Genomic DNA, 24,840 nt, shown 5'->3' on the forward strand with positions numbered 1-24,840 from the left:
TAGGGTTGGCGTCAAGAGGTAGTTCCTGGACCACTGAGTAACAGCTCAATATGACCTGACTCCCATGTCAGAAACCCGATTGCTACGGCCTCTATTGAACACACAAAACCAAGACGTCCTTATGTCAATGTCCTTTCCTCTCTGGGAGAATGTGGACACATCCAGGACTGGTTTGCCAATGTGACAAATGACCCCACACACAGTTGGAGGAGTAAGAGAAAATGAAAGACAGCCACCTCCGTTAGACAGGCCTCTTTGCTTGAGTGAATGCTTGGCCCCTTTGTGTGCCCTCACGTCCAGGAGCTCTGAGAACGCCTCAGCAAGGCGATTGTTACAAACTTGCTTACCGCCCTCCCCCTGACGGGATGCCCTCCCTCCTCCCTCCTCCCCACCACTTTCCCAGGGATTATTGCCTCTCAGATAACTACCTGTTTTCTTTCCCTAGAGTGCTGGTTTTTTAGAGCTGGATTCTTGGGAGATAATGACATGGCTCACGAAGTGCGGGCCTGGCTTTCCTGCTGTGCCCCTCGAGGGAGGCGGAGGCTACTGATTGGTGCTTCAGGACTTGGAGAGGCTTGGAAACAAGAGAGCAGGGATTCCAGCGCTCCACCTTGTGCGGGCTGAGCATGTCTGGGCAATGACTGTGGCTCTGGATGGAGTCACCACGGATGAGGCAGAATTGGCTCGGTCAAGGAGTACTCGTTGCTCTTTTTAAACTCCACGGCACCAGGGATGAAGTCACCTTTCTCCTTTTAAAACTGAGCTGACTTACTGTGAGTCCCTGTCCCTGCTGTTAGAACTTAGGGTTTTTTTTTCCCACGGCTGGGCACCAGAACCTTCTCTCAGGTAAGCACATTTTCATTTAGTAAGTTTCCACTCAGGGACATTGGGTTCAGGGACTTTGGAGGGCATCCCTGGGGATATGGAGTGAGGTCAGGAGACACTGGCTTGGATGGGGGAAGGGAAGTCCTTGGTCCTCACCTGTGGTGCAGCAGACACTGGGTGACTCAACTCTGAGCCTCATAGTGGAAAGGGCGCCGAGACTGGGGCTTGATTCAGGTGCCTCTCTTACAAGTTGTGATTTAATTGATGAGGGAGCTAGAAGTGACCCGTGTTGGGCTGGCGGCCTCCATATTCCTTTGTCTTTTTGACCACTGGCTCGAGTCAACTCTTACAGAGCTGGGGTACAGAAGGACAGCAGCTCTGTGGCAATCCCCGGTCTGTTCTTTAGCTGGCTTGACCGCCTTCCTTCTTCCTCAGGCATGTAGCAGGAGACAAAGGGGCCCAGGATCCCTGCCCTGACACGCAGGTACCTCGAGTAAACAACGGCTGTGTTGCTGCATGCATGGTAGAAATGAGCAAACACATCCAAATGCCTGTCTGTGCAAGTTCTTCTAAGGAAATGGGCATGAGGCGTGTGTGTGTGTGTGTGTGTGTGTGTGTGTGTGTGTGTGTGTGTGTGTCCCTGTGACTCCAAGGACCCTCCCTGCAGCACTATCTCTGAGTTACACTGTCACTGATTGACTCAGAGATCTTACCACCTTTGGAAGGTTTGAGAAAAGCATCTGATTATCACAGAGACGCCTGCAGATAATGAATGGAGTTTTGGGAACAAAGCTAAGCTATCAGCTATTCAGGGAATACTGGCAGGGCAGACCTTTACCTCTTGACATAGGACTCTCTCACACAAGGACTTGGCACAATCTTGAAGGACACCAAGACTGGCTCTTTAAAATTATTGTTTTATGTTTTGAAACAAGATTTTCTATGTAACTCTGCCTGCCCTGGTGTTTATTATGCCTTCCAGACTGGCCTCAAGCTCACAGAGAGCTTTCTGCCTCCGTGTCCTGAATGCTGGGATTGCTTTTTATTTTTGGGCAGGGTCTCATTAGGTTGCCCAAACTGGATTTGAACTTACTGTAGTCCACATAGCATCCTCCTGTATCAGCTTCCCAAGTAGCTGGGGTTGCAGGCCTGTGCCACCCGGCTGGGCTCATGCACTTCTTGGCCTGGTCTTGGCCACACTGGGCAGTTAAGGACTGTTAGCTACATTTCTCTATTCCTTTTCTCTGAAGGTTTGTGATCTCTCACTGTAACATACTCTGTGTGTGTGTGTGTGTGTGTGTGAGAGAGAGAGAGAGAGAGAGAGAGAGAGAGAGAGAGAGAGAGAGAGAGGAGAGGAGAGGGAGGGAGAGAGGGAGAGGGAGAGAGGGAGAGGGAGAGGAAGGGAGGGAGAGAGAGAGAGAGGGGGGGGGAGGGAGGGAGGGAGGGAGGGAGGGAGGAGAGAGAGAGAGAAGAGAGAGAGAGAGAGAGAGAGAGAGAGAGAGAGAGGTGGGGATTTACCTGTACTTGGCACAACAAGAAGGAGGCACAGCAACAAGCACAGAGGAACACTTTGGCCGGGCCTGATAAATAGCACAGAACATTGAGACAGCAAGCAACCAGAAACTGTAATGGACACAGAAGCCATTCCCACAGAGGGAAACATTCGTATCTAGCTCTTTTATGTTCAGAATCCTTAGAAATTTTAAACACATACAGGATTCTCTGATATTGAAGTAAGATCTTCCAGAAGGATTTGTGCTTTCTGAGTGACTTAAGGATAACCATGTTAATGCTTTAAGGCGAGCTCATTCACTCCTTTATTGATTAAAGATCTGGATGTCTTCTCTGAGTGGGTTCTCGGCTGCTTTTTCCATGAAAGATGGATGGACATTTTTTTCTCATTTGAACCTGAGCCAGCCATGGGGAGCTGCTTGGCCAACAAAAAAGAAGAAAGTGACATTCAGGGACAACCAGAGCTCAGAAGGTTTGCAGCTTCTGTCTGCACTTGTCTACCCCCCACTCGGGGGAAGTCAGCCACCATGAAAAGTCACGTGCTGCTCAACTGGCCTCTGGGAAATGAACAATCAACTTGAATTTTGTGTTGGCCAGTTTTGATGGCGCCAACACCCCCTGGGTGGCCATTTCAAGCTACCCAAGTGGTATCCCAAGCACAGGTGGAGGGTACAGAGATCAGCTCTTATGAGCTGGTACAAGCTGGTCTTGGTCCATGAGCTGGTCTTGGACCATCATGGGGTGTCGAAGCCCACATTTCCCACATGAGTGTAGAGGCTGTGGTAAAGAAGCTGAGGAGATCTGGGATTTGCCATTCACCCAGCTAGGTAGGGACAGGAACCTTTAGGTGACTTCAGAGTCACTGCTGTCAGAAGACTGCTGTGTGGGGAACTCCCAGAGTAGGACTGAGAACCGCCCTGCGCAGCCCAGCCACCCACAGAGCCCCGGGAGATAACAACTTGTGTTGTCCAAGCTTGGGGGTGGATGTATGCAGCACTAGATAACTTGAGTGGAGTGGGAGCCTCGTTTAATCAGACACCAGCCTGGGTAGAGGCCCTGAGCTGGTGTAAGGTTCAGAAAGACGCATCCCATGATATCTTTGGTTAAAAAATTCAAGGTCATTATTTGTATTTATTTTTGTAGGAAGTTTTCACTAAGTCAACAATTCCTGTTTAACAAAAGTATGAGAAACACAATAACTTTGCTAACAAGTCTTTATTTTATGTGCACAAATGTTTTGTCTGCATGTATGTATGTGCAACAGGTGCCTGTCTGGGGCCCTTGGAGGTCAGATCCTCTGGAACTGGAGTTACAGATGGTTTGAGCCACCATGTGGGTGCTGGGAGTCAGACCTGGGTGTTCTGTAACAGTAGCCAGTGCTCTTAACCACCAAGCTATCTGTCCAGGCCACTAACAAGTCTTATCACTAGAACAAAATCACCTGGGAAGCTCCCTGTCACACTTACACACGTTCGCAGCATCTCCTGCCATCTCCTTCACACCCAAGTCTCTTTATGCAGAGATCACAGAAGCTCTGTCTTGTGCTGCCCTTTTGACGCCTTTTGCTTGAAATCAGATTGGCTGCAGTTAGAGTCAAGGTTCTGATATTTCCAGTTGTCTGACCCACGACAGTATGGAGACATTTCTTTCCTTAGTTCCCTCATCTTTCAAGTCTTGATTGTGATGTCATTGCACTATGATTCTGTGAAGATTAAGTAAGACGATGCTTGTCAGGTAACAGTCATACAGCTCCCACACATACATGTTACATAAACAAACTTCAGCTAACTGTGGGAGTGATCATGTCGGTATGGAATGTCGGAGTGGCACCACCACTCCAAAGCCACAGTATCTCGGACACATCCAGGGCTTCAGTCGGTCACAGTCACGTGCCCAAGAGGAGCCTCCAGTAGATATTTACATTTAACTGAATACTTGCCTTGTGACTGTCTATCCGCATACCCAGATTTTTCCTCTTACCGTCCCAAATGCATGTCCAAAGGTTACCAAGGCTTGCTGGGCAATGTGAGGCCTTGTGTTTTTGACTTCTTATGAGTCATCTTCTAACCCTCTTCTTACCTGTGTAGCTGATAGTTGAGTAGTTCGAAGCTCCACACATTCGAGCCATTATTGTTTTTAAAATTCTGGGGCTAAGGAAGTGGTTTCATTTGTAAAGAACTCACACCATGAGGACCTAATTTCAAACCCCAAATACCCACATAAAAGCATGCCTGTAAAACCAGATCTGGGGATGTGAAGGCAGAAGGATCCCTGAGGCTCACCAGTCAACCAGTCTCGATGAATCAGTGAGCTCTGGGTTCAGTGAGAGACTCTGTCTCAAGAAATATAGTGGAGATAGATTAGGAAGACACCCACCATCAACCCCTGTCCTTCACATGCACACACGCAAATATCCATGCACACATGCACACAATTCTATTTAAGGAGACAGTGAGGCTGGGTGACTTTACAGGGATCGTGAGCCCAGGGTGCTCCAAAAAAATTTCAGTTTGCCAGCTTACAGCTTCCACTTTGGTAAGACAGTCAGTAAGAATAACATCACTCTGGAAAGCAGGCGGTAAATGTTCAAGTCACCTGCCTTTTTTTTTATACTTTGTGAATAACAAATTTTAACCTATGAAAATTTAATCTATTGATTAATTCTTGGCAAGCAGGTCTCATTAGGCCAGACATGCAAGAGTTCTAGACGAAGCATGATGCAGACATTCTGACCATGACAGAACGGCTGGCTCATGTATTTTACATCTTTTCTTATGAAACATTGATAGACCCACAAGTCTGTGGTCTACTTCACCAAGCCTCACTCAGATTTCACCTTCTGCATAAGTGCAGTGCTGTAGCAGAACTGGGTCATTGATGCTGGTACAGTCCACAGCCATCCAGATTTCAACAATGCTTGCACTCCATTGTGTGTGTGTGTGTGTGTGTGTGTGTGTGTGTGTGTGTGTGTGTGTGTGTGTAATCGTGTGCAATTTTATCTCATTAGCTTCATGTGATTACCACCTCAATAAGATACAAAGCCACGTCATAACTGCAGACCTGTTTCCACTGCCTCCTCCTGTTTCCAGCCCCTTAAAGCCGTTGTGTATAGATCATGCTGTTTGGAAAGTGTGCTGTGGAGGAATTCATGTGGTGTTGGAATGTAACCCCGAGGACCCCCATTTTTGCAAACATCACTGCTGATTCTTTCTCATTAGGGAGTGGCACTGCATAGCATAGACATACTGCAGTAGGCTGTATATTTGGCATCCTGCCCGTTGGAGAAGATTAAAGCTGTTTCTATCTTTTGTTTATTACAAATGCATTAGTTACTTTTCTCATTGGTTCAACCAAATATGCAACACGAAGCAATTTGGGTTACTGTTTGAGAGATGCAGTCCATCATGGCAGGGAAGGTGTGGTACAGGCTTGAAGCAGTGGTCACATCGCATCTGCAGTCAAGAAGCAGAGAGGAGACAGGAAGTGGGTGGGGCTATAAAATCCTGAAGCCTTTCCACAGGGAGCCACTTCCCCTGGTGAGACTCACCCTCCAAAGGTCCCTCAACCTTCTAAAACAGCTCCATTGCCTGGGAACCTGAGCCTCCGGAGACACTTCACATACAAACCCTTACATCAGGTAAAGCTGCCATTAGCGTCACGTACAAGGTCTTCACGAAGGGAAATGTCCACTTCTGTCATAAATGATGAAGATGCTGTGTCTGACTCCCATGAGACGCTGAGGTGCCCAACTAGTTTTCGGGAGAAGGGGTTATGATATTGCCAGTAGCCGTGTGTGACAGTGGGATTTGTCTGTCTCTTCGCCAGCATTTGCATTTTAACTGTTTCTTATTTGACTCATTCTGACGATGGGTCATGATCTCTACTGCGGGTTACTCTGTGCTCCCGTAGGGAGTTTTAATGTGGTTATTTGCTGTCAGTCTGTACTTTCAGCGACATGTGTATTTGTGTAGTTTGCCTTTTTAAAAATCGGCAAAAACTTTACTGCATATATATACATACATAGTCTAGAAACAAGCCCTTTACCATATATTTGCAGATATGTTCCCCAAGTCTATAACCTTTTGTAGAACAAATACTTAATTTTGATAAAGTTCAATTTATCAATGTTTTCATATGATTTGATCAAGTACCTCTCAAATACGTCACATCCCAGCCTCTCAAATTTCCCTTTGCTGCATTATGCTCTTATTGATAGTTTAAATCTTTTACCTAACCATAATTTTTGGAGACTCTCCTTTATTTTTTTTCTAAAAGAGTTGTAGCTTTACATATTGCATTTACATGTTTGATTTACTTTGCATTGGTTCTTATGAAGTGCTAGGTTAAATCAAAGTTAGTTTGGAGGGAGGGTGTACATTTGCTAAAATGACCTAGCACCATTTTAATTTTTAAAACCTAAACCTCCTTCATGGTGTTAGTTTTGCACTTTGTCAAAAGGAAGCTGGGCAGGGTTTGGTGGCACAAGCCTGTAACCCTAGCACTCTGAAGGCTGAGATGGGAGGACCCCCGAAAGTCTGAGGCCTGCCTCGGTGCATAAGGAAAGTCTTAAAAACCAACAACCTTGTATGAAATTTCACTTCCTTCCCCGCGATCGTCTCCACTCAAAGTCTGCGTTCGTCCTAACCCTTCCTCTGTGTGATTTTTTTTTTTTTTTTTTTTTTTCGACTTTTCTGTGTGCTTTGCGCTTTCTGGAGCTCATTGGTACCCAGGCTGCTCGAACTACAGAGATCCGCCTGCCTCTGCTCCGAGTGCTGGGATTAAAGGCGTGCGCCACCAACGCCCGGCTCCTCTGTGTGATTTTATTGTTTTTTTTTTTTGACTCTATTCATAAACTGCTTTATAATTTACAAATCAGCATGATTTTCAGCCAGTTCTTAGAGTCTTACAGTGCTAATTTGCTTTAATGGCTGTGCAGTTCTGCAGTATAACTTGTATTTTGTTAACTGTATTTTGAGGGCTATCCACACATTCCCATTATTTTAATTAGGAGAAGACTGCACATACACATCTAAGAACCACCTGCTCTGTAACTGCACGCTGTGGGGTAGGTTTATCAATGTAGCCCTCCCCCACTGATTTGGCATGTTATTTTTACATTTTATTTTTTTTAAGTCAGAGTCTCACTATATAGACCAGGCTGGCCTTGAACTCACAGTTCTTTGCCTCCTAAGTGCTGGGATTAAAAGTATGTGATACTATGCTTAGCTTTACATCAATGTTTTTTTTTTGACAAATAGTTTATTTCAGCTATAAGAGCACAGTGCTTTATCTCAGCTTTATGGTGAGTGTTATTATCGATGTTATGCATGCATCCTCATATTACATCTGCATATGCAAAGGTAATTATTGAAACAATAACAGTTACATCTGGGGAGGAACTGTTGGGATGCCACTGATGAGTGAGATTTCTCCTCTGGATCACACTCACTACCTATGTGTTCTTCAAAGCCAAGAAACAAACATTTTATGTGCATTTCTTTTATAATGGAAAAGAATGTCTGCTTAAAACCTAAGCCTGTAGGGGGCTTATTCTGTACCTCGATTCCTCCATATTAGAATAGCTTGGGGAGATTTTAGGAGACATGGAAACCTGGGGACCACCCCAGAAGTTCCATATTCTGCTCTGGATTCAGTACATTAGCATACTTTAAAAGTCCCCTGGAAAGTTCTGATGCACAGCAGAAGATGATAACTTCTGCTGCAGGGAATGAGAGGCATCTCAGGGTCCCCAGAAGGCTGCCATGGCGAGGCCTTCTCAGCATAGAGAGAGTTGGTAACACAATTCAGAGTGAGCTGGATCTCACTTCTCTGTTGTGCTGACAGGAAACTGTACAAAATAATCACAAGGGAAGGTGTGGTGGTCAAACTGCACTCAATTTGTGCACAAATCTTCACTTCTGGGGCAAGCCTTTCTTCACTAAAGAAGGGATATTAGCTTCCTCCACATAAGAAGATGCAAAGAACCTATCCCAGCCATGACCCTGAGAAACCACACCAAAAATCACTAATGGCCAGACAGCTGTTCCCAAGCTGTGATTGGCATCAGTAAGAGTCTGTTGTTCTGAGTGCCTCACAAAGGAAGTCTTCAAACATCTTTTATCTGGGAGCCACTATTCGAATGAAATGGTTGGAGGCCTGGTCTGGGCAGGAGGTTGAAGAACTCTGCCTGGCTTACTCCCCACCCAGTGCTCCTGCTTCAGGAAAGCCACGGTGGGACTGGAAGGCCAGTGTGGGTAGCTCTTCCCTCCTCTGCTCCACTCTGTGCATCTCTCCTGATGCCTTTTCCATCCTGAGCGGGTATTCTTGACACAGCTACTTGGCTTACCTCCCAGTGGTCCACCTCCGGTTGGGTGAGATTTTCCACACCAGATGACTGTCGGCATGTCCATTTGTTTGTGAAGGTGTGTGTCCCTATGATTGATAGGGCCAGGGGAAGGTGGGAGAGCAGGAGTAGGGAAACAAAGCCACCATGTGCCTGAAGGAAGTGAGCTGAGAGGTGTGCTTCCTGGCTGTGGAGAGTAGATAGAGCATACAACATGAACAGCCTGTCCAAGCCACGCCTTAAATCAGTCTCCAGTGTGTCCTAGAGGACAGATCTCAGTGGAGTATGGAACTTCCCAGAGTGGAATAAGATGCTGAGGGAAGGCTGGCAGGAAGATGGGGTTACCCCTGCATCCCAGACATCTCCAAAATCCTGTTCTGACTGCAAGAATCTAGACTTCTCAAAGGCCTTGTCAGCTGAAAAGAGCAGAGAGATGATGTTCATTTTGCCCTTGGTGTTGTATTTTGCTTTTGTGTAGCTAGTCAACCCTTGAAACATTATTTACTCCAGTGTAATATGAAAATATACATTGGATTTCAAATCTTGTGTGATAGACAACCTGACATTTATATTAATAATGTCTTATATTGATCACATATAAAAATACTATTTTGACTATGTAGATTAAATAAAATGTATTAACTAAAATTATGGGGCTGGGGAGATTGCTTAGTGGTGAGAGTGTTGGTTGTGGAAGTATGAGGACCAGAGTCTGCATCTCCAGAACACATAAAATGACGAGTGGGTGTGGCCAGCCTCTGACACAGAGATAGGGGACTCTTAGAGCAAGGCAGCTAGAGAGGAGAGCCACACTTGCAAGCTCTGGATCTGGTGGAGAGACCCTGCTTTCCTGATAACCATTGACCTCTGTGTGCAGGTAGACACGTGTACATGCACCCACCGCATGCAAACACACACACACACACACACACACACACACACACACACACACGTACCATGTACATACATGGAAATAGAAAAGAAAAACAAAAATGTTTCACCTGTGTTACTTTTTAAAATGAGTACTCACAAGTTGAGTGCTTGTTTCCCTTCAACTTTAAATCTATATGGTGAAGAGCTAGCCCTCCAGGAGGTGGTATTTGGAGGTGGGACCTTTGGGAGTGGGTGAGGTCATGGGGTGTGGTGTCAGGATAATAAGGGTCCTTGTAAGAAAAGGGAGAGGCAGAAGCTCCCTTCTCTCTCTCCACCTTGTGAGGACACAGGGAGTAGGTGGAAAAGAGGCTTCTCTGTGGCATAGACTCAGGCAGTTGGCACCTTGCTCTAGAATCCCTCACCCTCCAGAACAGCTAGACGTAGACGGCTGTGGTATAAACCACTCAGTTTGTGGCATTCTGCTCTATTCAGCCAAGCTTGCTAAAGCACACAGCGATTAGAGAATTCAAAATTATTATGTACCTTATAGTGCTGTTTGGATGGTAACTTATTTGTTTCCCTCCAACTCAAATATGCCTGTCAAGATCTGGGTAGGAACCACAGCCTCATGCCAGAAGATCTGCCAAGACTCTATTCTTGGATTGTAATCAGAGCTGTGGCAGTTTATCTCATCTGGCTCTGCCTCCCAGATCTGTGCCTTTTCTAAGACAGTTAATCCCCTGCAGTGGTTTCCCAGCACCCCATGTCCAGTTAGTCGTGGTTGTGGCTCTGCCCCAGGAGTCCTGTGGCACTCTTCACCTCTGCTGCTCCCTCTGGATTGCTTTCCTTCTCCCCATCGAGAACTGGAACGTGGCACAGCTGCACTCTTACCCACTTTTTCCACTGCTTTTCTTCCAGAGAAGTGTACTCTAGCCATCGGCCCTTCCACGGAGATAAATGGCGGCCTTCAAAGCCTCTTCCCAGTTCACTGACTCCCTGTAGGACAAAAAGGACCCAGATACTCCTTCCTCTAAGTGTTACCCATGACAACCAAGAGCAGTGGCTACCAATAGCAGTTGATTTTTTTTAAAAAAAATGTGGTCAGCATTTCTAGTGGGAACATTATAGACATTCCTCATTTGAGTCCTATAATGACCCGATGAGCATATGCTGTGATCCCATGTTACAAATGAGAAAAAAAAAAAATCAGGCTCAGTTAGGTTATCTTGCCCAAGATTGCTGCTGGTAAGTGATGACTCTGAGATTTAGCTTCAGAGCCAACCCCCAAATCCTTGCTGTTAACCACCATTTACCCTGCCTCCCACAGATCCGTCACCCCACAGCTTGAACAGCCAAGTTGAAACTCAATGCTGAGTAGCCAGCGCTGTCCTAAGCAAATCTGCTAAGATGAGCTGCTTTTCTTTGGTCTTATTTTTATTTTATTTTGCGTACTCTCTAGCTGGCCTCGAGTTTTCCCAAAACTGTGTTCAAGATGGAAGAAGCTTTGTAAGCCTTCCTTCACACATTGGAAAAACTGAGTTCAGGGGAGATTCTCATGCGGGGTTAACACAATAAGAAAACCTGCTGAGAACCCCAGTCTCTTCAAATATGTTTCCCTTTTCTTTGTTATCAGTTTGTATCTGGACATTGAACTGCCAGGGTGGTGGAATTTGGTGGCAGAGCTTTTGCTCTGATTGCTGGGCTAACTGTGTTATGTGAGCAGTTTCTCAGCTGACAGTGTAGTACACCTGCCTCTGCTCAACAAGCTTCAACTGAGCCTGCCTGGTCATTGTGCTCTCTGAGAGAATGGAAGGGTAGAGAAGATAAGGCTTTGTCCTGAGGAGGTGACCTCAGTGTGAGAGCTTCACCTGGTGCATGTGTGTGCAGGGTTGATCCTCCAGCGGAAAGGACTGTGCCGGAAGAGCATAAGGAGTTCTGGAAAGCAAGGGGACCAGGATCTAGTCTGCATGGGAAGGTTCTGTGGTGGACAGGGTTCCAGGTTTGACCTCCATGGACTAGCTTTAGAGATGAAAAGCCTGAGTTCAGCAGAGGACTTCATAACTTTTTAACTTCATTAAGCTTCCTAAAAATATGCTTGTTATCACAGCTCCTTGGAGAGTGTTACAAATTATTTATTGGCATACTTAAAATATTAACATCAATAAATTACACTGTAGCTTTGAAAACATCCTACCCGGTTGGATAAGCTAGTTTGAAATAATGTTTTTCAAGTTATTGAAAATTTCCCGTTCTATGGTGTTGGGAGAATTCTCAGGAACAAGTAAGAAGCCCAGGGAATAGCCAGCTCAACTCCCAGACACCGAGCATCTCAGACGGAAGAGGGTTCGGCCCTTCGAAGTGCTTCCCATTGTTTATTCACAATACATGTTCACCTGTTTTTCCATAGTTTAAATGCTACAGAATTAGATTTATTTATTTTTTTATTTATTTACATTTTGGGTTATTCTGAGCTAGAAGAAAAAGGGTCTTCCAAGTTTAGACATTGAGACTCATCAGAATAAACCCTTGAGGCTGCCCAAAGAGGAAAGTACCCACAATTCAACTGTGGTCCCAGTCAGTTACAACTTTTCTGGCATCTAAACTTGGATCTCAGGTATTGCGGTCTCAGCAGTCAAGGAGGTCAGGTCCGTACTGTGGTCACTTTCCTTTCCTGCTTCAACTGGCTGTTCCATTTAGCTCCTGGGAGGGACCACATAAACTGATGTCACCGTGTGCCAAAGGTGCAATGCTCTTCCTACCCCTGACTCATCAAAGAATCAGGCCTAGGTGTACAGCATGGAGAACACTTGAACTGGGTGAGATGTTGTTATTGGTGGAGAGATGCCCATCTCACCTTTAGACAGCCTAGAAGGGCAGAACAGGATCCAGGAGGTACTGGAACAGTCAGATTGCAGGGAATTAGTCTTGTTGAAAATCTAAATATGAATTGCTTGTCAGCTGTTCCTAGATGCAGCAGATTAGCTGGGAGCAAGGGAGCACTGTGTCCCTGGGGTAGCTGGGGAGCAAAAGAGCACTGTATCCTGGGTTAGCTGGGGAGCACTGTATCCCCAGTGAGGTTTCAGCTCAGGCTGAACAGCTTTTCTAGGGAGCCATGAAGAAGGCAAGGCTGGGCCTAAGACACCAGATCATCTTCCCACTTCTAGATCTTCCTGTTTGCAAATCCTTGCATCCTGCTGTGTACCACCATGTTTTGTTCTGTACTGACCTGTCCAGATATGTTTTCCCAACAACTCTGAAAACTTTTTGAAGAAAGGGACAAAAATCTATCTTTCTTGACTCCAAGTGTTTAGTCCAGTGGCTTGGACAAAAGAGCATTACATAAATATTTATCCAATGTATGGGTGAATTTATATGCATGCATTTATATTTTAATTTATAGTTCAAGTTATCAGTGAGTAGTCTTACTTGCCATGGTCCTGTCTACATTCCTTAGAACCAATGGGTATTTAAATCTCTTAGTCACAGAATACACCACCTGATTCTCCAAGCATGATACTTGTAGTTTATTAATTCTTTGACAAATGGAATCACAGGATGCCAGAGCAGATAAGCAAAGCACAGGCAGGTCTTCTGAGTTGTATTTCTAGGTCAAGTTCATAACAGCAGAAATAGCCCTGGTGACTAGGAGGTTGGTGTCACAGGTATCAGGCATGTCAAGCAGATGGGAAGATATGCGCTGAAGTGGGATTATGGGTGGGAGTATCTCAGCCAGTTAAGTTAGATGGGGGTCAGGGCCAGGCAGAGCAAAGGTAGGTATATGGTGAGGTGGAGAAATTACCAAGGCAGAGCATGTGGGTGAGGTTGCTGACAGCATACTTTTCAAAGAGACTTGTTAAACCAAGATAGGCTTGTGCCAAATACAACCACCCATTCATTCATTCCTAAGTGCATTCATTTGTTCAACATACCTGTGTTGTTTACTCTGTGACAGCCACTGTGAAAATGTAAATATACCGACACAAACAAGGTACAATCTCTGTTCTTAGCTAATATACTAAACCTTGCAGACAGTAGAGTTGTTATACAGTGTTGTAAACAGTAAGCACGGGTGCTGGTGGGAGACTCTGGAAACACACAACCACGTCAAAAGTGAGGTGGGAAATGTAAATTGTAGTTAGCAAGCTGAGGATGGTGAGCAGCCAAAATATCCTGCTCAAGCTTTATGAATGACCGAAGATTCAAAAGACCAAGAAGGAAGCTTATTCAGGAGTTGCACACCCCAGCCACAGCCAGATCCTGCATGCACCATTGAATAGTCCTCTCTTTCTCCTAGGAGCAATGAATCGATTCAATTGAGGAATGACATCATCAGATAGGTTTCAGAAACACCTGTTACAGCAAAAGTGTAGATAACAGAATAGAGGAGAGAAGGACCAGGACAGGCTGCAGTGAGTGCAGTGAGGCAGTGAGAACCAGTGTAGATGGAGTTATAACAGGATAGAAGAGAGAAGGACCAGGACACACTGCAGTGAGCACAGTGGGCAGTGAGAACCAGTGTAGATGGAGCTATAGCAGGACAGAAGAGAGAAGGACCAGGACACACTGCAGTGAGTGCAGTGAGGCAGTGAGAACCAGTGTAGATGGAGCTATAGCAGGACAGAAGAGAGAAGGACCAGGACACACTGCAGTGAGCACAGTGGGCAGTGAGAACCAGTGTAGATGGAGCTATAGCAGGACAGAGAAGGACTGGGACACACTGCAGTGAGCATAGTGGGGCAGTGAGAACCAGTGTAGATGGAGTTATAGCAGGACAGGAGAGAGGACCAGGACACACTGCAGTGAGCACAGTGGAGCAGTGAGAATCAGTGTAGATGGAGCTATAGCAGGACAGAGAAGGACTGGGACACACTGCAGTGAGTGCAGTGAGGCAGTGAGAACCAGTGTAGATGGAGTTGTAGCAGGACAGAGGAGAGAAGGACCAGGACACACTGCAGTGAGCACAGTGGGCAGTGAGAACCAGTGTAGATGGAGCTATAACAGGACAGAGAAGGACTGGGACACACTGCAGTGAGTGCAGTGAGCAGTGAGAACAGTGTAGATGGAGTAGCAGACAGAAGAAGGACCAGGATACAATGCAGTGAGCACAGTGGGCAGTGAGAACCAGTGTAGATGGAGCTATAGCAGGACAGAAGAGAGGACCAGGACACACTGCCATGAGTGCAGTGGGGCAGTGAGAACCAGTGTAGACGGAGTTATAGCAGGACAGAAGAGAGAAGGACCAGGACACACTGCCATGAGTGCAGTGAGGCAGTGAGAACCAGTGTAGATGGATTCTACTTCAGGGAGTCTCTGAAGGCCAGCGGTTGGCTGGATGTGCACATGATCAGCCAAAGAAGGCTGACCAGGCTTCTGGCCTGAGTAGCTGGGTGAATGCCTCGCTTAGGAGGCACACACACAAGAGAAGAGGATGTCAGTTTCAAGTGAATTGAGTGACAGTGCTAAATTTCCATGCATCTGAAGACCACTTTTACTCACCTGGCTCACCTCACTTTACCAAAATAAGCATGTCTGCTTTGGAAGTCTAAGAGGATGTAAGGCCTGGCTGCTGGGATCCTCACTCACTCGTCATTATCACTCATCCTTCATTTACTCAACCAACATTTATTAAACAGCAAGTATGTACTCACAGCATCCCGGTATCTCAGCCCCCAGTGTCCATGTGTGCAGATGGTTCGTCTCTATCAAAGAAATTGTTCAGAGGGCAGCTAAGTTTCAAGTTTACACAGTACTGTATGCTCTGTCATATGCTGCCAAGGACTGTCCTCATAGCTGCAGCAATTTTTTTTTTTTTTTTTTGCCACTAAATTCCTATGGCTTTCTTAAATTTTAGCCCAGTCTTTGAGATTTTACTTGGGAAGAGGGTGAATACTCAGGGAAAACACTGGATAAGCTGTTTTATATAGACAGAGGCCTGGAAAATATTTTCTAAGCTCTAGACTTTTAAGGGTAACCCTAGGGCTTTCTGGGACTCAGGGGATAGTGCTGAAGTTTCAGTAATAGATATGACCAATCCAAAGCCTTCCTCATGATATTTGAGTCATGTAATTTCATTTCATATTTGATGCTTGGCTTTCCCAAGCTGAAGTGTGACATTCAGGTGTCATAGACGTCAGTGGGGTCTACAGAAAGGAACCCAGAAAAGTTCAGGTGGCTAAAATTAAATTCCTGGGTTCGAGTCTAAGCCCACACATCCAGAAGTCAGTGTCTTGCAAATCCAATCCCTGGAAATCAGGGTTGTCTACATTAGTGGGACGTGGGCAGAAGGATGAGGAATCAATTGTAAACACTACTCTCTGATCAGCAATTAAAAGTCAAACAAAGCTCTTGGCATTTTCAGCTCAAGGATACTGCACGGATTAATAAAAAAATGATTTGGAATTTCTAGTCTATCGTAAATAAAATCTTTTTCAGAATTTATTAGTATTATTAATATTATTTAATGATCAATAAAGACATAATGTTATATATTTATTTCAGAGTCATTAAATGGCACCATTGTGAATATGGCCTAGGATTGGATTTATTCCAGTAACGTATTTTTAGTTTTTAGTTTTGTTTTGTTTTAGGGGATACCTCATGCAGTCCAGGCTGGCCTGGAATTTTCTATGTAGCTGAAAATGACCTTGAACCTTTGATTCCCTTGTCTTCACCTTCCAAGTGCTGAGACAGGCTTATGCCACCTAACTTGGCTTACATTTTTAGTTTTGCACAGAGAATGTCTCTTGCTCAATAGTAGGCAACCTTTAGCTCAGTTGGCTATCTACTACATGCTTAGTCAACGAACAAATGATGCAGCTTCCGCAGTCCGCTGACATAGGAGAGAGATTGCCTTTGTGTCTTGCTTTTCTATTGCTATGAAGAGATATCATGACCAAGACAACTTACAAATGAAAGAGTTTATTGGGGTTCTGGTTCCAGATAGAGTCCATGATAATCATGGCAGGTAGCATGGCAGCAGGAAGGCAGGGAGGAGTTGCTGAGAACTTACATCTGAATACACAACACACACACACACACACACACACACACACACACACACACACGAGAGCGAGATTGGGGGTGCATGGGCTTACATCCTCCAACAAGGCCATACCTCCTAAATCCTTCCCAAACAGTTCCACCAGCTGGGGACCAAGCATTTAAATATATGAGCCTATGGGGGCCATTCTCATTCAAACCACCACATATGTAAAGACAAAATGTTCTAGCCTGCAAACTTTGGAAGCCTGGACCATCCCCTGACAGCATCAATTCTGAGTTCTTTCAGTCAAAGTGGAAAAATTTAGCCTGGACAAAAGAATTTGTTCAAAGTTGGTGCTAGAGGCAGGCTCAGATCTGGATTTTGAAGTCCAGCAGGTCAGTGTGTCATATTCACTTTTGTTTGGAATTCTCTTCTAAAACCTCGAGGCACTAAAACCTTGTGGCTGAACACAGGTGTCTGGCGAGCTGTCTGGTGAGTGCATAACAATTTTTATCACCCTCAGTGCTTCATCGGAGACTTTGTTTGGTATAGCCCCCAGGAGGGCCACATCAAAAAAGCAGCAATCCATCCACTCCGTCTACAGCCCTGCAGGCTGTGCAGCGACCCACGGGGCAGCTCCGAGCTGCATTCTGCAAGTTTTAGAGACTAAATAGAGCCAGCTGCTCTGATTGCAGCAAACCATCAAGTGTGCCCATCCAATCAGGCTTCAGGGTTTCTGCTGCGCTGAGGTCTCACTTGCCACATTCACAGATGAGTCACTCAGTCATGTTCAATTATTCAAAACCCACTTTCATTTGATGCCCTGCTCCATGCACAGTGGTTTGAAGATCGCTTTGTAATGTGCGGAAAAGTCTGACCATGAGTTCTCATCAACCAAGATGCAGTTTATCTCCCAGGATGCTTCTCTGGGTAGCCAGGGTGATGGTTGGACCTTCTCATGAAAGCCAAGAGGCCTTGTGACACAAACCTTCCTATTGGGCTTTGCAAATAGAAATGGAAAATTGGTCTCCAGGGTCCTTTGTGGTTCTGGAGTTTCCCTTTAACATAATATTTTTTGCAATGCTCTTCCTCATTACTGAAGCTTCTAAGGAACTGCAGAAATTTATGAAAAAAGAAATCCAACATATTGATAGGTAGTTACAGCCTTTTAATTGGAAGGTTTTTGGTCTGTTTTTCAGGTATATATATGACTATATTCTCTCTTCCTCCCCCTCTTCCTTCCCTCCCTCCATCTTTCTCCTTCCCCTGCCTCCTCTCTCCTTCCTCCCTCTCTCCCCATCTCTTTCCCTGAAAGTCTAGGAGTTTATAATAAATACATGACAGTGAAAAGGAAGTTCTTTGCCCAAGGTCCAGCAGTGATGATGTCAGCTTCCAGAGCATTTCTTAACCAAACGGTCAGAGGAACGCGATTTGGGGTCTTTAGCAGCACACACTCGGCCATACCCATGTCTTCACACTAAACTTGCCAGCCAGAATAATGGAGTGGACTGGAAACTGGTTACTTTGAACCAAGAAGGCTTCAGTCCCCAGGAGGGCGTCAGTAGTAATCCACATCCCTTCTCTATTGTCTTTCAGGCCTTTGATCTGAGGGCTGCATGCAGGAAGAACTTGGTGGAAGCATGGACCTCAGTGAAAACTGGGTTTTGGAGGAAGGAAGCTGGCTGTCACACACTGGGGCTCATCACTTCCCCAGCACCAGAGCGGGTATGGCCGCTCCTCATTATTCTTGAGTCACACAGTCTCTCCCACTCCTGCCCCTCATGGTCAGTCTGTCTGTGCTTCCTGTTTGCCCAGAACTGTTGACGTTTCAAGGGCTGCTGGGCTTGGGCTTGAAGTCAAACACACCTATGTTCCGACCTCAAAAGTACTCATTATTACCTACGTTACCTTAAGAAAAACCATTGCCCTGGGGTGTAGGACGAAGCACTCAACAGTCTTATTAATAAGAAACCAGGAGCCAGGCCGGGTGGCGGTGGCGCATGCCTTTAATCCCAGCACTCGGGAGGCAGAGCCAGGTGGATCTCTGTGACTTCAAGGCCAGCCTGGTCTACAGAGTGAGTTCCAGGACAGGCAGCAAAACTACATGGAGAAACTCTGTCTCGAAAAACAAAAAAATAAAATAAAATAAAACCAAAACAACAACAAAAACCCAAAACCAAAACAACAACAAAAACCCAAAAACCAAAACCAACCAACTAACCAACCAACCAAACAAACAACAACAACAACAAAAAAAAACAGAGCCAGATACTGGGGTTAAAACAGATATCAGAAAAGCAGAAGGAAGTCAGCCACATTCTTACCACTTGGAGATCCTCTGCCAAAGAGACCTACTTCCTGTGTACCCACGCCTATATGCTTTTCTGTTCTGCATTTCACTTCCTCTCCTGCCCAGCTACATCACTTCCTGTCTGTCTGTACAGACCTCCAGACCTTTATGGTTAACTAGTGTTGGAATTGAAGGCGTATGCCACAATGCCTGGCTCTGCTCCCAGTGTGGCCTTGAACTCACAGAGATCTAGACAGATCCTTGCCTCCCGAGTGATAGGATTAAAGGCATGTGCTACCTTTGCCTGATTTCTATGTTTAATAGTGGCTGCCTTTTTCCTCTGATCTTCATAAAATTTTATTGGGGGACACAGATAAAATATCACCACACTGGGGAGACTAGGATTAAGAACTCTGCAGAGTCCTGATGGGACCAGCAGCATTGTGGGTTGTCGTTTTCTGAGCTCCCACTGCGGGTCAGGCACTGGGCTCTCGCTTTGCTGGAGTCCTCTGAATGGGCTGCAGCCACCGAGGCCGAGGGGAGAGCAGCCAGGGCCAGCAGTGCAGGCTAGCTCCCATTCTCTCATTCTCTTTGTCCAGTTATTGAACTGGTGGGGCCCGGCCTTAAATGATGGGGGTGAGGAGACTTCCCTGCAGCGCAGCATACAGATGTAAGTAGGAGAACACTGACACAAAGCTGTGGTCCTCTGCTGAGTTTAAGTCACCTTTCCATGCTCCCAGCCTGCTAGAGCTCGATGGCAGTGGCTGGAGCCAGCCACTGAAGAGCTCCAAGATACCCGAGGTCCATGCTTTTTAAGAACATGCCTCCTGATTGTGTACTTACCCATATGAGAATATCATTGAGCACAGAGCAGATGCCAAGCAGCAGAAAGCTGAGAGAGAGGCGGGCGTGGGGGTGGATAGACATTGGGATCATTAGACATCACTCTGATATGCCCCATCTCTGAGACGGAGTAGCTGTCACTAGTGAGCATGGACAGGGCTTCTGTATCATACAGTAGTGCCTCTTCCCACCAAAACGACCAGAGGGAAAGCCTCTAGGTCAGTGGTTCTCAGCCTTCCTAATGCTGTAATCCTTTACTACAGTTCTTCATGTTGTGGTGACCCCCAACCATAAAATTATTTCATAACTATAATTTTGCTACTGTTATGAATCATAAGGCAAATATCTGATGCAGGATATCTGATATGAGACCCCAGTGGGCTTGCAACCCACAGGTTGAGAACCATTGCTCTAAAAGGAGTGCCATATGGTCTGAGGGAGAAAACACTGGTACATCCTATTTAAAAACAAAACAAAAACGAAACAAAAAACAACGCAGACATTTGATCCAGTGCCCACTCAGTGGTAGCTCCTGGGTGGCTGATGAATGAACGTGTGATGGATGGGCCTATGCCCTATGGGTATCTCTGCCTCACCCGACCCTTTCACCTTGCTCTCATCATATGAACAGCATCTCAGCCGATGACCTGAAAGGTGGAGGGGAGAAGAGAAGTCAGTGGGACTCACTGGTGCCTTTGGTACCAGGCAATAGAATCAACTGTAGACTTTCAGAATGGGAAGACTCGGTGACCATGGTAACATGGGTGTGACCATGTTTATTGTGACCACACCACCATCACCCTCTGTTAGCTCACAGATCGACCTTCCTTGGGGCAAGGCTGGTCATAAGAAGGGAATAGAGCTGTGCTGAGGTTGTTACAGGGAGGCCAGCTCTCAGGTCCACGATGAGTGCCTGAAGCTGATGGCGCTCTGCACACCAGAGGTGAGAAATCAGTTCAGATAACCAGGCTGGAGTGATGGAGACGTCATCCAGGGCAGAATAATGCAGAATGACATTGGCGGACACAGCCCAGCAACAAGGGGTCAGCCTGGCTAGAACCTGAGTCCTTGTGGGCAGCTGGTATTGGGGTGATCCTCAGAGGACCTGGGCAGGGATTCAGGAAAGGTGCATGTGCTAAAGGGACTGAGTAGAGTCTGGTGAAGACTGGAAACAGGATGAGAAAACACATTCAGAAACCAACTGTACTAGCCCCTCCATGGCAGAGCTAAGTCCCAACTGGATAAATTACAGAAATGATTTATTTGTTAGATGCTATTTCCTGACACTTGGCTCAGCACTTTTTGTGTAGATATAGATGATCTCAAACAATTCTTACTGAAAAAAAATCATTTCAGTTGATGAATGAAGAAACTGGGCCTGGAGTGTTGAGCACTTGCCCAGGATCATTGAGCTCTAAGTGACAACTGAGCCTAGGTCTGCACCACCCAGGCACATAAGCCCCTCTCGTAACCCCCGACACTTCTCACTCTGCCTGTGGAATTTGAGATTTGGGTGGTTCAGTGACAGACTTGGATGGTGGACAACTTGATTGCTTGGTAGGCCATAGAAACAGAGGCAGAAACCACAGTGATGTTGAAACACTCAGATGTTCACCTGCACCTGCATCTGTCTCTGTTTACACATTGCAAGACCTTGGTCTACCTGCTTGTCTCCTGAGGACATCCTCTCTTAGCCCATCTCCAGCCATTGACTACTGGCAGCTTGGAGGCCTGATCTCCATGGCGGGTTATACATTATAGTGAAGTTCCAAGGAAAGTTGTGTGAAGGCCTTAGGGCCCTATTCTTGGCTTCCTGGAGTCTTCATCAAAAGGCAGGCTCAGCGGAAAAGGCTCAGTCATCTTGAGTCACGGTCCACACACAGCTGCTCCACTGTTCCCAGAACTTCTCCAGGCAGTTGTTAGGGAGGGAATACCGCCAGGAAGTTAGCTAGGAAGGCTGTGTGTGTGTGTGTGTGTGTGTGTGTGTGTGTGTGTGTGTGTGTGTGCAGTTGTTAGGGAATACCTCCAGGAAGTTGGCTAGGAAGACTGTGTGTGTGTGTGTGTGTGTGTGTGTGTGTGTGTGTGTGTGTGAATACCTCCAGGAAGTTGGCTAGGAAGACTGTGGGTGTGTGTGTGTGTGTGTGTGTGTGTGTGTGTGTGTAGTTGTTAGGGAGAGATTACCACCAGGAAGTTGGCTAGGAAGACTGTGTGTGTGTGTGTGTGTGTGTGTGTGTGTGTGTGTGTGTGTGTGTGGTGTGTGTGCTTGTGGTGTTGGTGGAAGTGATAAGGAGTTTCCAAAGGAAAGTCCCTCTCCTGTTCTTACATACACACTTCCACACTTTCAAATACTTCAAAGGACTTGTATGTTCAAAGGACTTGAGATTTTCAAACCTATCTTACCACCTGGAACACATTCTCTGGATGAAATTGTATGCAATTTCTGGTACATAAAACACAAGGAGGAGGAGTGTTTGGCCACCACCCTGCTTCCGAGTGTCAGAGTACAATTTGGTCTGGCCTGGGCTACAATCTACCACAACTGCCTAGTGGATTGGAATTTGGTGCAGGGTGAACTGGCTTTTCGGGTACCCACAAAGCGTTTCCTTTTCTAGCTGCATTCACTCAGCTGTTGGGGCTGGAGGCAGGGGACGCCCGCCAGCATTCCTTCTCAGGGGAGAGGCAGGAAGACAGGGAAGCCTGTCAGCAGGAGGCAGGCAAATCACAGAAGGTCAGTGGTTAAGATCTCCACTGTGGTCATCAAAACAGGAAGATTTCCCTTAGTGCCCCAGGGCCAGGGGGAAGCCGGATCTTGGCAGAGAAGGAAGGAAGTGGCCATGCGGTGTGCGCCAAGCACTGCTAGGCTCATGTCTACAGTCCAGAACTCTGCCCTGCCTGTCGTTTCTCTACCAGTTTCAAAGGCCACACTCTCTGGACGCTCCACTTGTCTGTGACTATTGATGCTTTGTGTCTAGCATATATCCCATGGGCTGGAACAGAGAAGTACCTTTACCCATAATGTCCTGTTCGAATATGTCCTCCTACTCCATTTTACAAAGGGCATAGCATAGGAAGGTATGGGGTCTTACCAAGAAGAGTGGCAAAGCCAGGTCCAGAGTGCAGGCCTCTGCCTGTCTCTGCCCCAGCACACCGAGCTGACTGCTAAGGTGACCTCTTGAGGAAGCCATGTCAATGTGGACAGAGAGAGGCACCCAGGTAACCCAGGAAGACTCTGTGGCATCTCTAAAAGAGCAGTTCTCCCTTGAGTCCAAGACACTGGGGTGGGAATTGTGAGACCAGAATGGTCGCTGCCTGCTGGCATTCATAGTCACTCTCCTGTGCACTGCGCTTCTTAGGGCTTGGTTGCAGATTCCAGTTACAGAAAGTGCATTTGCCCTAGTCCTGAAGCGGCAATTTTGTCTGATTTCAGTAGGTCCAGCTGAGTGTTAGCAGAACTGTGATTTTCCTCTGCAGGGCCCTCTTTCTGTGTATTCTTGGAATCGTTTTCATTCTGATTCATGTCTGCATACATCTTCACGGAGCATCTTGGCTCAGCCTGAGAAGATTTCCTTTGATACAGTGTTGAGTGCAGAGCCTTTTAAAGCTTTTTCTTTGTACCATACTTGGCCACGGCATTGGGGGAAGGGGCTGGACACATCCAAGTTGCTTGTATGTTTCAAAAGGAATCTTGCTTTTGTTAGCAGTATCTCCTGTGTTAACACTTGGTATTTTAGGGACCCTACTTAGTGTTTTACCAGGATGAATCCTTGTAGTTTCTGCCAAGGTGACAACTGTTGTTTTTTTTCAGATGTAGAATTACCTCCCAACCTATGCAGCCCATTTATTTCTTCTCAAATTTATCAAGATAACTTGAAGCAGTTATCTGAGGTTTGGCTTTTATTTAAGAGGAGAGAAAACCAACTGTGTTTTCTTCCTCCTTTTCATCAAGAATCATGAAGCAAGCTTGTGCTAAAAGGAAGGAATATTAAACTCTAAGAGAAGGATGATGCCACTGGGCAGATTCAGCTCAGGAGCTAATCAGTCACCAATGACCTGCGAGCGTCCTTTTGACAAGCAACAATAGCAGCAACACAAGACTGAAGGCTCCACATGGGCTTGTGCTTGTCCTTGGGGGCAGCCTTCAGCTTGTCCTAGGAGACATGGGTGGGACGGAGACAGATCAGAAGCTGCTCTGGTGAAGCCACCACACGAACATCGTCCTCCCCTGCTCCAGGGAGAGAAGGCAGGAAGGCAGTGGCTGCTTCTCCACTGTACCCTGCTCTTAGCTGCAGGGGCCTCCAGCAAACAAATACCTGCAGAAAAGATAGGCAAAGTGGGATGCCACACGGAGGGGACAGCAACCAGAGAGGACAGCAACCGGAGTGCTCGGTACACTCTGTCCTTCACTGGTGATCTCCCCAGGCATGGGGCTGGGAAGGCTGTTCAGATACCAGTGAGCTCTGGCCACTGTCCAATCTAACTTGTTAGGATGACATTTTCACAGCGTCCCCTCCCCCCTACCTTTTGAGACAATGTCTCGCTCTGTAGACCAGGCTGTTTTCCAGTCTGGTATCAAATTCATGGCAGTCTTTCCTCTTTAGTTACTCAGGTGTTGGAATTACAAGCAAGAGCCACCATACTCAGCCTGTAGCTCTTTTTTGGACAAGATAATTGGTAGCATATCTTGTGTTCTAGTGCTTTCTATTGCTGTGATAAAGACTGTGACCAAAAGTGAGTTGTAGGTGGGGTGGGATTTCAGCCTACAATCTATAGTTCATCATTAAGAGGAAGTCGCTGCACAAACTCAAGGCAGGAACCTGGAAGCAGGAACTGAAGCAGGGACCATGAAGGAACACTGCTTACTGGCTTCCTCTCCTCTGCTTGCCCAGCCTGCTTTTTATATAACCCAGGACCACCTGCCCAGGGATGGCACCATCCACAGTGGGCTGAGCCCTCCCACCTCAACCGCCAATCAAGCAGAAGCCCCCACAGCCGTGCCTACATGCCAATCTGGTGGAAGCAGGTTTTTCCGTGTTGAGGTTCTCTCTTTCCAGATGACACTACCTTGTGTCAAGTTGACAAAAGATGTGTTCCATGTGGCATTGAACAGTGACCACCCCTTACCCCCTGCCGACGCCAATCTAGAGGGAAAAGACTATTTCTGTAAGACACATC

The 24,840-nt window shown here is 46.3% G+C and overlaps 1 protein-coding gene across 3 annotated transcripts in view; it reads left to right on the forward strand.

Annotated features, from left to right (window-relative positions):
• The first annotated feature begins 440 nt into the window (after positions 1-440).
• Positions 441-24,840, forward strand: part of Amotl1 (angiomotin like 1) — a 128,277-nt gene continuing 103,877 nt past the window's right edge. The window contains exons 1-3 of one of the 3 annotated variants that reach the window (XM_037207758.1): positions 602-846; positions 1,261-1,309; positions 18,132-18,260. In XM_037207758.1, the coding sequence (XP_037063653.1) occupies positions 18,152-18,260 (109 nt within the window). In that variant the 5' untranslated portion in view covers positions 602-846; positions 1,261-1,309; positions 18,132-18,151. Of the gene's footprint in view, positions 847-1,260; positions 1,310-18,131; positions 18,261-20,594; positions 20,612-24,840 lie in introns of those variants that run through there. The other 2 variants (XM_037207757.1, XM_037207759.1) reach the window with 2 other exon arrangements.

Source organism: Peromyscus leucopus, chromosome 7 (assembly GCF_004664715.2).
Source record: "Peromyscus leucopus breed LL Stock chromosome 7, UCI_PerLeu_2.1, whole genome shotgun sequence".
Taxonomy (NCBI): Eukaryota; Metazoa; Chordata; class Mammalia; order Rodentia; family Cricetidae; genus Peromyscus; species Peromyscus leucopus.